We start from the raw sequence: 13133 nt of genomic DNA, 5'->3' as shown, positions 1-13133 counted from the left end.
TATATATATATAGATTGGGACACATATTTTCGATCATTCTCAAAAAAATATTAAGAGACTCATTTTATAAATTAAGAAGCGTTGAAGGAAAGCTGTTTCTAATACTTATCACATCAAACATTGTTTAATTTGTAGAAATTAAAGTTAATTAAAATAATATTTAGAATATCCCCTTACGTCTGCACCTTATTGATGGCTAAGTCAGGTCGGGTAAAGGGTCTCTTAACAAATATTATTCATTTTTATTGCACTAAATTCTGTTTTAAGTCATTTCCATTGAATTTATATTCATTTTGCTTTTACTTAGTATTTTTAACGATTTAGTTCGTATAAAAGAGAAGCAACACAACAATTGGTTATCATAATGAAAGTAATCTTCTTAATAAATAAGCAATTTAATAACGCACTTTCAACAATACAGGAAGATATTTTACTGAAAACATTTGGAAAAACAATAGCCATTTTATAAAAAGTAAACAAGCAACACGTACATAAAACATATAATACATAACGAATATAGGAATGTCTTCATCGCAGGATCATAATTAGATGCGTATTCAAAATGGATTACAATTATGTATTATTGGATCATAATTAGGTGATATTCAAAAATTTTCCACCACTGGCAAAATTCTTTAGCAGAGTTTTTTGGAGTGATCAGGCAACAAAACGGTAGACAAACATACTGGAATTCATTTATACTAGTTCAACGGCTGGTAATCTATCTAAATATACAAACATAAGGAAAGGGGAATTCAATCCGGAATGCCAACATATAAACGGAAAGATATTTTTACGTTGAAATAAGAAATGCTGAAAGCAACACTTTAATTACAATAATAAGTAGTTACGACTGTGTTATTATTGCTGCTAAGATATAGATTCCATATCTTATTGATTTTTAGTTACAGAGATTAAGTGTAAAATTTGATTTAAGCATTTTTTATGATAAAATTTAATTAGTCAATTCTTTAGCTTTCAAAACATGACACTGACAAAATTCTTCACAATAATTTATGATGTACAATACTTACAAGTATAAATACTTAAAACTTATTACCATCACCAATTCAATATAGATTCTGTGTCTTGGCTCAGGATGTTGACGTTGTTTATACAATTAAACTTTCTGCATTACTTTGTCCCTAGCGTTATTTATATTGAAATTATCTAAATAAATGGAAGGCAAAAGAAATATACTATTAAACTTTCTGCATGCGCTGTAGTACTAGATCATTACTTTGTCCCCAGTGTTATTTATATTGAAATTATCTAAATAAATGGAAATTATTCCCAAACATTGGGGGGAAATCTCAATCTTTAAAGATTGAGTTTGATCCATGATACATCTTACAGTGAGAACAGTGCTTGTTGTAGAAACAAAATACTATTTAGTGAAATCATAGAAAAAAATTTTTAAATCAAAGCCTTCAGATTGAAATAAATAAATAATTAGGCAATTATGTAATGAAAAAATAATGAACATTTTTTCTTATGGTACATTTATTACTGCCACCGGGAAAAAAAGATTAGCCCCTAAACAAAGTGAAAAATGATTGAAAAATGATTGAATGAAGTCAAGTAGACAAAAGAAAATATTTCTTTGTAAGTATTGAAAAGTTGATGTCTTTTTAAAAATAATGATGTTTATTATTTGTTTCACTTCACCATAAATGTTACCACAACAAGAAGAAAGATTGACTAATTATTGAATACCGAAACATACAATTTTGTTCTTAAACAGCATTACAGGAACATAAAAGTTATCAAAAGTTATCACAGAAGCTACATATACAAAATCAGACCTGCTTTCTTTCATTTCAAGCAGTACATATTTGTGTACACTTTCACCCAGAGTAAGCATTGACCAAGTTGCAGAAAAAAATATTTCCGCAATAAACTCAACTTAAGGACATATTTTTAGTATTCTAAAATCATCGTTCATGCTTGCTCCTGATTTTTAGGATAGTTTTCAAATAAGAAACCATTAGAATGTTTTTGTTGTTTGCTTTTTTAAGGAAAAAATTATAAATATAAATAATTACAAAATTCTAGCAAGGGTTAATGATTTTGAAAGAGAGTAAAATCACCATCTCTTTCGTCCTGTGGCAATCAAACCTCAGCTGCTTTCAATCCTTTGATATCATTCAGCCTGGTTTTCCATATATATATATATATATATATATATGCTCTTAGAGACAACTCCCTTTTGTCAAATCAAGAGCAACACTAAGAATTCTAATTCTATCCATCATTCCATCAGGCTCCATCTTATCATTTTTATCAAAGATTTTGTTTTTGGAATTAAAATCAGGAAAACCATTTTATTTGTCAAAGAAAATCAACTATTTACTTTCATTTATTAGAACAGACAAAAAAAGGGGGGCAATCCTGTCTCAGATAGCAGGCAACCTTATTGTATACCTTGTATTTTCATTTTTACTTGGTTGTTTGCGTTGAAAAAATTAATGATCAGGCCAACCATCACTTTTAAAACGTTAAAGAAAGTTTATCTGCGTAAATGAACCTTGTTTCAGTGATGGTCATAAAATTTAAAACCTAGAAAAGATAAATTTATCCTCGATTTGAGAACGTTTTCTACTCTTGATTTGCGAATGATGACACATCCACGATTTTAGAAAGTTTTTCCTGCCTTGTTTTTAAAAGGCAGATTCAATTTTGATATAAAAGGGTTGTTTATACAAGGAAGCTTGATGAGAATTTCATAGCTCGTAAACCAGCTTAGCTTCAAACTGTTTCAATCTTGCGTTTATTTGTTAATCATTTATAGAGCTTGTTCGGCTTTGTGATAAAGGTTATGGCTGACATTAAAATGAACCCTACACTGCTATCTGGGATTGTCATTTGCTAATTAATTTTGACTGTTTGATTATATGTTTTCCACACATGGATACCATGCTTTTTTAATTATTGTTTAGTTTTGGAACTCTTTCCTGCGTAAAATAATTATCAATTAATTTGAAAAGTATTCTAAAAATGCATAGCAAATGTGGAGATGAGGGAACACCCTCTGCAAATTAATAATCCTTTAGAGATATTATAGTATAAAAAGAATGTATTTCAAACATAATTTTAGATGAAAGTGCAATGCTTACTTTAGGTATAAAAGTAAATAAAAATCTTTGACATAAAACAAATCTTTCGTTTATGAAATATAATTTCTATATACAATGTTTCGTTTAAAAATAAAGACTGTACTATAGTAGACTGTACTATAGTAACTGCTACTATAGATTATGATCTTGGTAACTGTGAGGAGGCATCATTAAAGAGGACTGTGAGTGTTCAACACCGTCAGATACATGATTATGAAGAAGATTTGGTCTTAAAACATCTTCTATTTGAGGACAGTGAGGTCTTGGACCAGGTTCAGGGGTATAAGTAAATGTTAAACCGGTTGCGTAAATAATCCCATCACTACGCACTAAAGATACAGGCACCTGGAATTCAAAAGGAGTAAGGTTAGAGTATTTAAAAGGAAATTTCAATTTAAAACACTGAGAGTCGTGGTGGCTCAGGGGATAGAGCACTCGCCTCCCAATGAGGTGAACCGTGTTCGAATCCCGGTGATGTTAGGTTGATTCGAATACCAAACCCATCTCGCACCAACCACAGTGCTGACGCAAAATATCCTTAATGGTAGAAGGATCATGGATTAGAGTTTCCTTGCCATTAGGCCAACCGTGGGAAGTTTCCCTCACCATGTAACGCAAATGCGGATTAGTTCCATGTAAAAGTCTCCCACGAAGGCAAATTACTCCCGATACTTTATCCGGGAGTTCCCTTGTCTTCTGGACTGGGTTCAAAATTACAAAGCTACTGAGTTGAACATTAGTAAATTGAAAATTCGGCTGTTCAACGATGGTAATAATATTAAAAATTTTAAAACACTGTGGGAAATCGTCTTTCATTAACACTTTGACGTATAATTTTTATTAGACATATTTTTCATAGTTTTCTAATTTTTTTTGCTTTAATTCAGGTCAAAATATGTGAAAAATATTATATTTTTAGCATTTTAATAATTTATGGTTGAGAAATACAGCATAAAACACCGGTGTCCTTTTCTGTGTTAAAGGTAAAATCGATCACGGCTCATTTCCAAATAATATTTTTTTTTTCAAATTTGCAACTATTTATATCTAAGAAAAAATTATTTATCGTTGAAATTTCTTCCATTTGCAAAATCAATTATTGATAAATTTTTTAATATGAATGGAAAAAAAATTCTAACTACTTTTTTTGGATTTTATACTTTAGTGCAAAAATAATTTCGATAAACTAACAGATGCTTTTCATAATTATTAGACTTTTTTTTATATATTTCTGCTTGTATTTAAAGTATCAGAAAAAATATATATAAAAGAGGCACCGGTGCCCCCAACTTCATCAAAGGGATAAAATATCCCTTAAGAAAAAAAATACATTAAAGTAAAAACTTAATTTTGAAATAGATAACTCTTTATTTTTAATAAAAAATATTTCTTCTTTTTATTTATGCGCGAAAATCGGAAACAGAAACGATTGGAAATAGATTATTACAAATAATTATGAGTTATGCTTGTCTTTAATTATATTACTAACATATTTTTAAAGTAATTTTTCTTATTGAAAAATATTGGAAAAAAACAATAAGTGAAAATTAGAAGTAACTAAATTACATTTGTTTCTAATTAAAATTAATAACTAATTCTAAGATTATTTTTTAGAAAAGTTAGGCTCGAAAACATTAGGAAAAAAAAGCAAATCAAAAATATACATTACTCTCGTTTTTAAGTAAAATTACAATGCAATATGTATACAATCATAGTAATACAATTTGTATATGTAATGCAATATGTGCAAACTCATGCTCAAAAGTTAATAACATTTTCGTGCTGAACATGCATTATGTCACATTTTTATGCAATCACGGTTTAGTGCATAACACAAGAAATATAGTGATGGAAATCTAGTATATTTTATATGATAACCCATAGAAGTGTAAATAAAAGTGATAATATCAAAATCAGGACGTTATCTTAGTTATTATTAAAAATCAGTAGCTAAGTCCGCTAATTATAAAAAGTACTACTTTACAGTACTTATGATAAAAAGTTATAATTTACAGCGGTACCGCAATATATTATGTGATGCATAGAATTTAATATAATCATTGTTGTGTGACTTCCTTCAATAAGACGATCACTGAAAGGTAAATATTAAGTATTTATACTCGTTTTAAGTTTAAATACTCAATTGTGCGATTCCGAATAAGTTGGTAGAAATAATATCGTACTTAAAATATCGAGATCCTAAAAAACTACGTGTCAATTGTCTGGCTGGAAATAAGACAACTAACTGAAACAACTGTCGAAAAAAATAACAGCCGAGAAAATAACTTGGAAATGTGGATAAACGATGGAATAGTCGCGAATAAAGCACGTCAAGAAGTGATTACTAAATTCGAAATTCCGATGTGAAAATAATATTATCTTAAAAATATCAATATTTAGATGACCTTGTAAAAATGATGTAAAGCAAAAAATATCTGCAATAACTACTTAGCAATAAGATAACAACGTGAATTAACAGTGGAATGGCTGTGAATCCTGCGCATAAAAAGCGATTACTCATATCTACGGATGTCACAGCATCATCGTATTAAAAGTACGAAATGTTTGGAAAAAAATTTGTGAAGATCACCGAAAAAATGATTAATATAAAAAATATAAGAAAACGAGGACGATTTGCGATGGAATCTTCTTTAATCGAGAACGTCATGAACTCTAATTTGAAATTTGCGTGTCTTAATGGTGTTACGTAATCGTAATAATGTTACGATTACGTTATAATATTATACGTAATAGTATAGCATCATAATGAGAATATCGGAATTTTAAAAATCTTGTGGGAAAAAACGGAGAAACGATTGAAAAATCGAGATCATTAGAAATTATTAGCAATTTTTGCTCCTGCGCATCGCTGTAACTGGTATTCGCCTATTTTAATAAGCAATTTGCTACTTGCTAGTTGAAGAAATTGCTCCCCGATCAAAATATTAATGGCACGAACTCAACATCGAAAGTTAAAGGGCATAACAGACATTATGTAGCAAAAATGGCACTCGTTTAATATGGGACATTAACCTTGGGGTTACAAGCCAAGTTTTATAATGAATTGTTGTGTTGCTTACGAGATCGACAAATGCTTCTGTATATAATGCTTAGGAGTAATAAATCCTTCTCCATCCATTAAATCTTCCCGTTAGAAGGGATAACACGCAGCAGCTACTTTTTCAAAAGCATTCCAGCATTTAGGTCTGGAGAACTGACCACAGGATTCTCTGAATGTGTTTAGCTTCAAAGGTACGCCTTGACGATCCACCACCCACAATAATGAACTGGGGATCGACAGCGCCTACGAACAATCTTACGCAGGGCTTGTAGAACAATCTGACATGGGACTTTTGAAAAGTTAAAACTAGATGATTTCAAGAAAAAATTGAATCTTACTTGTGTCGGTTGCCTTACAAACTGCCATCCTTCTCGAAAAGATGAAATATCAGGAACAACACATAAAATACTTTCTTGACATCTATAAGATTAACAAATCAAAGAATAAGAAAAACTTTGCTATAAAAATTATCTAAAGTGTCAATTATGTTTTTACTGCATATTACCTGTACATTGTTTCAGCTTCTACTTCCCCAAACCATACTCTAAGATTAGGCGTAAAACTTTCGCCAGAAAGCTCTAGCATTGCAACATCACCTCCGCCATTTAGCTGTAATAAAAACATATAGCACTATGTATAGGGATTGACATTTTTAGTAAGGTCATAATTTTACTCAGTTTATAATTTTGCTTTGAGCTACATTTAATTGGCAGTCTATTTTTTATAGACATTTTAAAGTATAATGTTTATTAGTATTTCATACTTCACTGAATTTTGGAATATGAATTTTTCATTTAAAAATTTATTGAAAATTTAATCCATTAATAAATTTAAGAGTGGAGAAAATAGTAATTTCTTGTTAACTGAGGAAAGAGCAATTTGATAATTATTTTTTAATCAAAATTTTTACTATGATCATAATTTTTATATGGATTATAATTTTGAATTTGAGTTCCATTTATTTAGCATCATATCATTATAGATATTTTAAAATATATGTTCATTAGTATTACATCCCTCGCTGAATTTTGGAATCTGTATTTTTCATTAACATTTACAATTCAAGAACGGCGAAAATAATAATTTATAGTGAAGTGAGGAAAGAGTGATTTAATGTTTCAAACTTAAATATTAGCATCATTAACATAACCATTTTATAAAATTAATGATAGATCTTTCGCCTCCCAATGAGGTGACAAAGTTTGAATTCCCGTGGTGATAAGATATCTGCTCTTGGCCACACCGACCACCTTGCGGACGTAAAATATCCTCAATGGTAAACGGATTAGGAACTTGAATCCCCTTGCTGTTGGACTAGTCGTGAGAGATTTTCGTGGTTTTCCTCTCAATGTAACACAAATGCGGGCTAGTTCCATCAAAAATTTCTCCACAAAGGCTGGTTTGTCTCAATACTTAGTCCTGGAGTGCCCTTGTCTTCTAAGTTGGATTCGAAATTAGAAGGGTATGGAGTTGAACATTGATAGCCATAAAAGTAAAAATATATAACTTTTAATCTCCAAGTACTCTTATGGCTAAGGATAGCTATGTCGGAAGGCTACTTCACGATATTCTTACACAGTTGCATATTTTTTATGACTATCAGTTTGCAACTATCGTAACTTTAAGTACCTTTACCCCACTTGCCAACTTTTGCTGTTTACGAGGTTTTTCTCCCATGAGGCAATGAAAGAACAACTGAATTATAATTGTTGGCTTAATTATTTTTTTTTTAAATTTTGCTGGAGCTTAAGAATACCATCGTTTGATTATTACTCATTTGGAGAGATTCATGTGTATTTTATTTGTACGTAGCGGTGGCCAAAAATAAATTTATAAGCACAGGCATTAAATAGAAAATTACCAATTTTGCTACCAATTTCAATGCCAAAATAAAATCTTATGGAAAATCTGTAGAAGTAAGACTCTTTACCTTTACTTAACATCATCTGTCTATATCACCCTTTAAAACAACACTTAACATTGAATGGTGTTAATTTCTGCGTGACCAAAAGAGGGAGCTGTAATCATTCATATTAATTCTTTTTATGTATCACTTGGGTAGCAGGCAACGGATTTGAAGGGGGAAGTCTAACAAATATCACGCCATCATATAATTTATTCTTATTTTTTGCATTATTAAATTTGATTGTAATTAAACATGTCTTTTTTATTCATTGCAACATTCTACACTGAGTTATTCATAACATACACTATATCAATTTGCACTACCATTAGAAAGAAAGTCAATTATAGGCTTATATCAAAACAGATACTTACATTAAGACTATGTACAATTGGGACAGGCGTGACTGGTGATCTCACTGGCCCCATACCTTCATAGAATGTATATTCAGCTTTATCAGTACTGATAATTGTCCAAGAAGCTCCGTCATTTATCATTTCTTTATTAGGTTCTTTTGGACAAGGGGTAGCCTGTCAACAATAAGACATTGATTACAAAGTGCTCATAAGTAAGGATTTCAAATAGGATTATAAATTAAAATTCTAATGGACTTTGTATAGGTTTTACAATTCATGTGAATTTCAAATTTAATGGCTCGAAAAGAAATTAAGTCTTTAGTTGGAATGCTCGTATGATTAATGTGAACTCGTACGATAATATTTCATTTTGGTAGTAAATGAAATACATATTTTTTGCAAAGATTGAGCAACATATTCACATTTCAGAGTATTAGCGTAAAATTTACTTTGATTGATAATATAATGTAAAAATTTGATTAACTCGTTAATGTCCAAATTCAATGTCTAAATTGAACTCATTAATGTCTAAATTTAATTTTGAAAAATATAAATGAAGAGATTTTTTATACTATTAACGTATTATATGATTAATAAGTGATAAACACCCAAGTCTTGCTTTTCTAAGTTAATAAATGTATGTACTACTACAAGTTTTTGTTTCTTTCTAATGTACATTTTAAAAAAATGCCACATTTTAGGAATGGATGTTTTTAAAATTTAAATGTGTCCTTTATATAGAAATCTTTACTTTTGCTTTATACACCGAAGAGCCATTACATTATGACCACCCTCCATCTATAACAATGGGCTCGCCCAGGTTTTCATGGTTTCTCGCCCAGGAACAATGCTTTCATGTGGCACATTAGAACCCATAATCCTCATAGAACAATCCCTGACGTCTATAAGCTACTTGAACATAGTTGCAGACCAGGTTCACCCATTCATGGCAACAGTTTTTCCTGCGGGGGATGGTGTTTACCAGCAGAATAATGCACCATGTCATAAGGGTCGAATCGTCATGGATTGGTTTGAGGAACATTCCAGTGACTTTCAAGTCATGTCAAGCTCCCAGATTCACCTGACCTTAATCCAATAGAGCATTTGTGGTCCTACTTGGAAAACCAAATTCGTGCTGCCGCGCCACCCCCTCGCAATGTGAGGGAGTTGCAGTATCAGTTGGTGAGCGCTTGGTACCAGATACCTCAGACTACTTATCAGCACCTTGTGGAATCAATGCCACGGCGGGTGCTAGCAGTTTTGAGGGCTAAAGGTGATGCTACATGTTATTAGCAGGGTGGTCAGAATGTAATGGCTCTTCGGTGTATACAGAGAATTTTATTTTTAATTGAAAAATATTCATTAACTCATTTTTTTGGTAAAAGATGCGTGAACGTACCATTTTAATAGATATTTTTTCATTAACACTGTGACGTCTGTTTTTCACTGATTTCCTTTTTCTGAAATTTTTAAGGGTTCTAGAGTCATCTATAAAATATTAGTAATTCAATAAGAGTAAACACTTTGAGTTGAGAAATTTTTAAACTACTCGAGTTTTTTTTTGTTTTTTTAAAGAAAACAATCTTGATGAAACGGTTATTGACAAATTTGAATTTTTAAAAATGCGTAATTATTCCATTTGAGAATAATTTGTTTTTATGATGGATTAAAGTAGCAAGTTCTGTAAATAAAATATAACAAATATCATTAAAAAATAATGTTCAATTAAATTATTAGTCCTTTGGTTTGGCCAATGGCGCATTATATACGCACCATTTTATTCCTTGAATGAAATATTATTTTTCATGCACGAAACTTTTTCGTATCTCAATGAACGTAATTTAAGCATATTTCAATGGAAATAATATCACATTTTATAAAAACTTTTATACTTTGCCTGAAATGAGTTAAGAAATTGCTGTTTCAATAAATTGGCTAAACTCAATAGATCAAATTGTGTAGAAAATTTGCAAGGATAGCAATACGTTTTAAAAACTGAAGCGAACAGAAAGTAAACAATTGTTCAGCTTACATGATTGATTTATTTTATTTTATTACTAATCTCTCTAGAAATTAAAGACAATTTCAGGAAAATATTATTTTCTATTGCGAAAGCGCAAAATTCACATGATAAGAATCAAGAATAAAGGCATGAATAAGATAAAGAAATAAAGAAGAATTAAAGTTAAAATTTACTTGGAACTGAATTATCCTCTCCTGTGATAAACAGAGGTACATCCGTTCGGTGTCTTTCATGTAGAAGGCACATTTGTGTCATCTGCATCCAATAAAGCTGTCTGTTTATCCACCTTCCTTATAATCTATTCAAGGCAATAATTAAATAAAAATTATGCACGACATTAATTAATTAATGTCGTACATAAATTATTATGTCGTATTAATTAATGTCGTACATTAAAAATTGTGGAAACTGGATCATTAAATAACTAATGTCGTACATTAAAGACAATGTGCTACTGGATCAGGATTAATTAATGTCGTACATTGAAAATTATGTGAAACTGGATCAATAATTAATTAATGTCGCACATTAAAAATTATGTGAAGCTGGATCATTAATTAATTAATGGCGTACATAAATTATGTTCGTATTAAGCATTGTCGTACATTAAAATATTGTATGGAACTGGATCATTAATTAATTAATGTCGTATATAAATTATAATGTCATATTAATTAATGTCGCACATTAAAAAATTATGTGAAACTGGATCATCTGCATCCAATAAAGCTGTCTGTTTATCCACCTTCCTTATAATCTATTAAAGACAATAATTATATAAAAATTTATGCAAGACATAACAAGAATTAAACACAAAAGGAAAATTCCATTTACAACCCAACGCCACAAGTTTAAAATCAAAGAAAATGCCAAACTGGTCATCCCATTATCTATTTATTACTTCTAAGTTTACTTCTTCTCTGTATGCCGACCAGCCTGTGTAGAGGGTCAGGGAACTGGCTTTGCATCAGAAAGGTTCTGGGTTCGAATCCCGGGATGCACTTTCATTCTCTCTTTACTATCTATCCTTACTGTGGGAGCAACGTTGGCCCACCTAATATGTTGCCCCTGAAAGAGTGGCCAACAAATCTGCCCTTCAGTTGCCTGTACGACAAAAGACCATTCTCCAGATGGGCATTAGAAGAAGAAAAAACTCCTGCTCTGTATGAACGAGTTTCTTAAAATTAAGCAAAAATGTGTCAAACTATATCTGAAACAAAAAATAGTTGAATTTGAAAACTCATATACTCATTTTTGAGCAAAATACATAGTCTCAAAATTTATGTGAAGGATAAAATGTGTGAGATAGACGTTCATTGGCTGCCGGAAGGATTCAAAGCAAGGACCTCTGAGTTTGTATAAGGGTCCCTAACCACCATACACAACATAGCATACATTCCATTTTAAAACTATTCTCAGACAGTTGTAAAAGTCAAATCGACCCAAGATAATTACAAGAAAAAATATTTTTCAATAGTAAATATAAATATTTTTTCACTATTCAATTTAATAGTGGTCAAAAGCTTGTAAGATACACACTTTTTAACTGCAAATACCAAAATGAAAGAATTGAACGAGAGCTGCCAAATAGTTTTCCAAAAAATAAATTTCAAAAATCTTTTTTTTAATCAAAAAAAAAATTTTTCTTAAATCTTAAATTTATAACTATAGTAAAAACTTTATTATTAAAAATTACGGATAGAATTATTTTTAAAGGAGATTTAATATTTTAAGCAAAACATTTTCGATGCACTTAATTTCCCGATATGAGGTGAAACTCACAAAAAGCGAAATTAGCATTACTAAATCAAAGCTTTTACCACTCTCTTAGCTAAACTATTTTTTTTCTACTGTTGGCACTGAACTTTCGTTCTTCACATCGGAAGATACCGGAAGTGTTGCTCATTTATCGTTACCCAGTGGGCACCTGTGAACCTAAGTCACGGAGACGAGCAACATTACCCACTCCACACTGCCACAGATACACGTTTATAGGGTGGGCCACATTCACACATCACACAACAGAGGACAACACAGAGAGAGAGGGAAACATCCACGCCCTGAGCGGGATTCAAACCCGCAACCCTTGGCTTTAAAGTTAGGCACGCTGACCGCTCGGGCACCTGGGCAGCGTCTTAGCTAAGCTATTGGAAATACATATTTCTAAATTTTCGTTCTCTATGTTCGGTAAAAAAAAGTATGTCTATCCAGAGAAAGAACACTCTATAACAAAAAAATCGACCCAGCACGAAGGAGTTGTCCGATTGAAACGAAAATTGATGAATAGTAAGACAGTGTACAGAATAGTAAATGATTAAAATTTCAGAACAATTGAATAATTTATTGCAGAGTTACAGTAACAAGTTCAATAAGGTGTTGTCCCACCTCTAGCCTGGATACAAGCTGCCACACGGCGTGGCATAGACCGATAAAGCTCCCGGATGGTCTCTTGCTGTATTTCCTGCCAAATTCGATCCAATTGTCGAACGAGGTCATCAACATTCCGTGCCAGATGCAATCGCCTTCCCATCATATCCCAAACATGCTCGATAGGAGAGAGATCTGGTGATCTGGAAGGCCAAGGAAGAGTTTGACAAGCTTGCAGATAGTTCATAGCAACACGTGCCGTATGTGGTCTGGCATTGTCCTACTGAAAAGCCAGCCCAGGGCGCTG

General features: G+C 31.4%; 1 protein-coding gene across 1 annotated transcript in view; it reads right to left on the bottom strand.

Moving 5' to 3' along the window:
- Positions 1-376: 376 nt before the first annotated feature.
- Positions 377-13133, bottom strand: part of LOC107441688 (recombining binding protein suppressor of hairless) — a 43867-nt gene continuing 31110 nt past the window's right edge. The window contains 6 exon segments of the mRNA XM_043045169.2: positions 377-3461; positions 6516-6597; positions 6683-6786; positions 8455-8610; positions 10633-10714; positions 11146-11216. Of these exon segments, the coding sequence (XP_042901103.1) occupies positions 3249-3461; positions 6516-6597; positions 6683-6786; positions 8455-8610; positions 10633-10714; positions 11146-11216 (708 nt within the window). The 3' untranslated portion in view covers positions 377-3248.

The sequence above is a fragment of the Parasteatoda tepidariorum genome, chromosome 7, assembly GCF_043381705.1.
Source record: "Parasteatoda tepidariorum isolate YZ-2023 chromosome 7, CAS_Ptep_4.0, whole genome shotgun sequence".
In the NCBI taxonomy this organism is placed as follows: domain Eukaryota; kingdom Metazoa; phylum Arthropoda; class Arachnida; order Araneae; family Theridiidae; genus Parasteatoda; species Parasteatoda tepidariorum.
The sequence above is the reverse complement of the archived record's forward strand: the minus strand, read 5'-3'. Positions and strand labels throughout refer to the sequence as shown.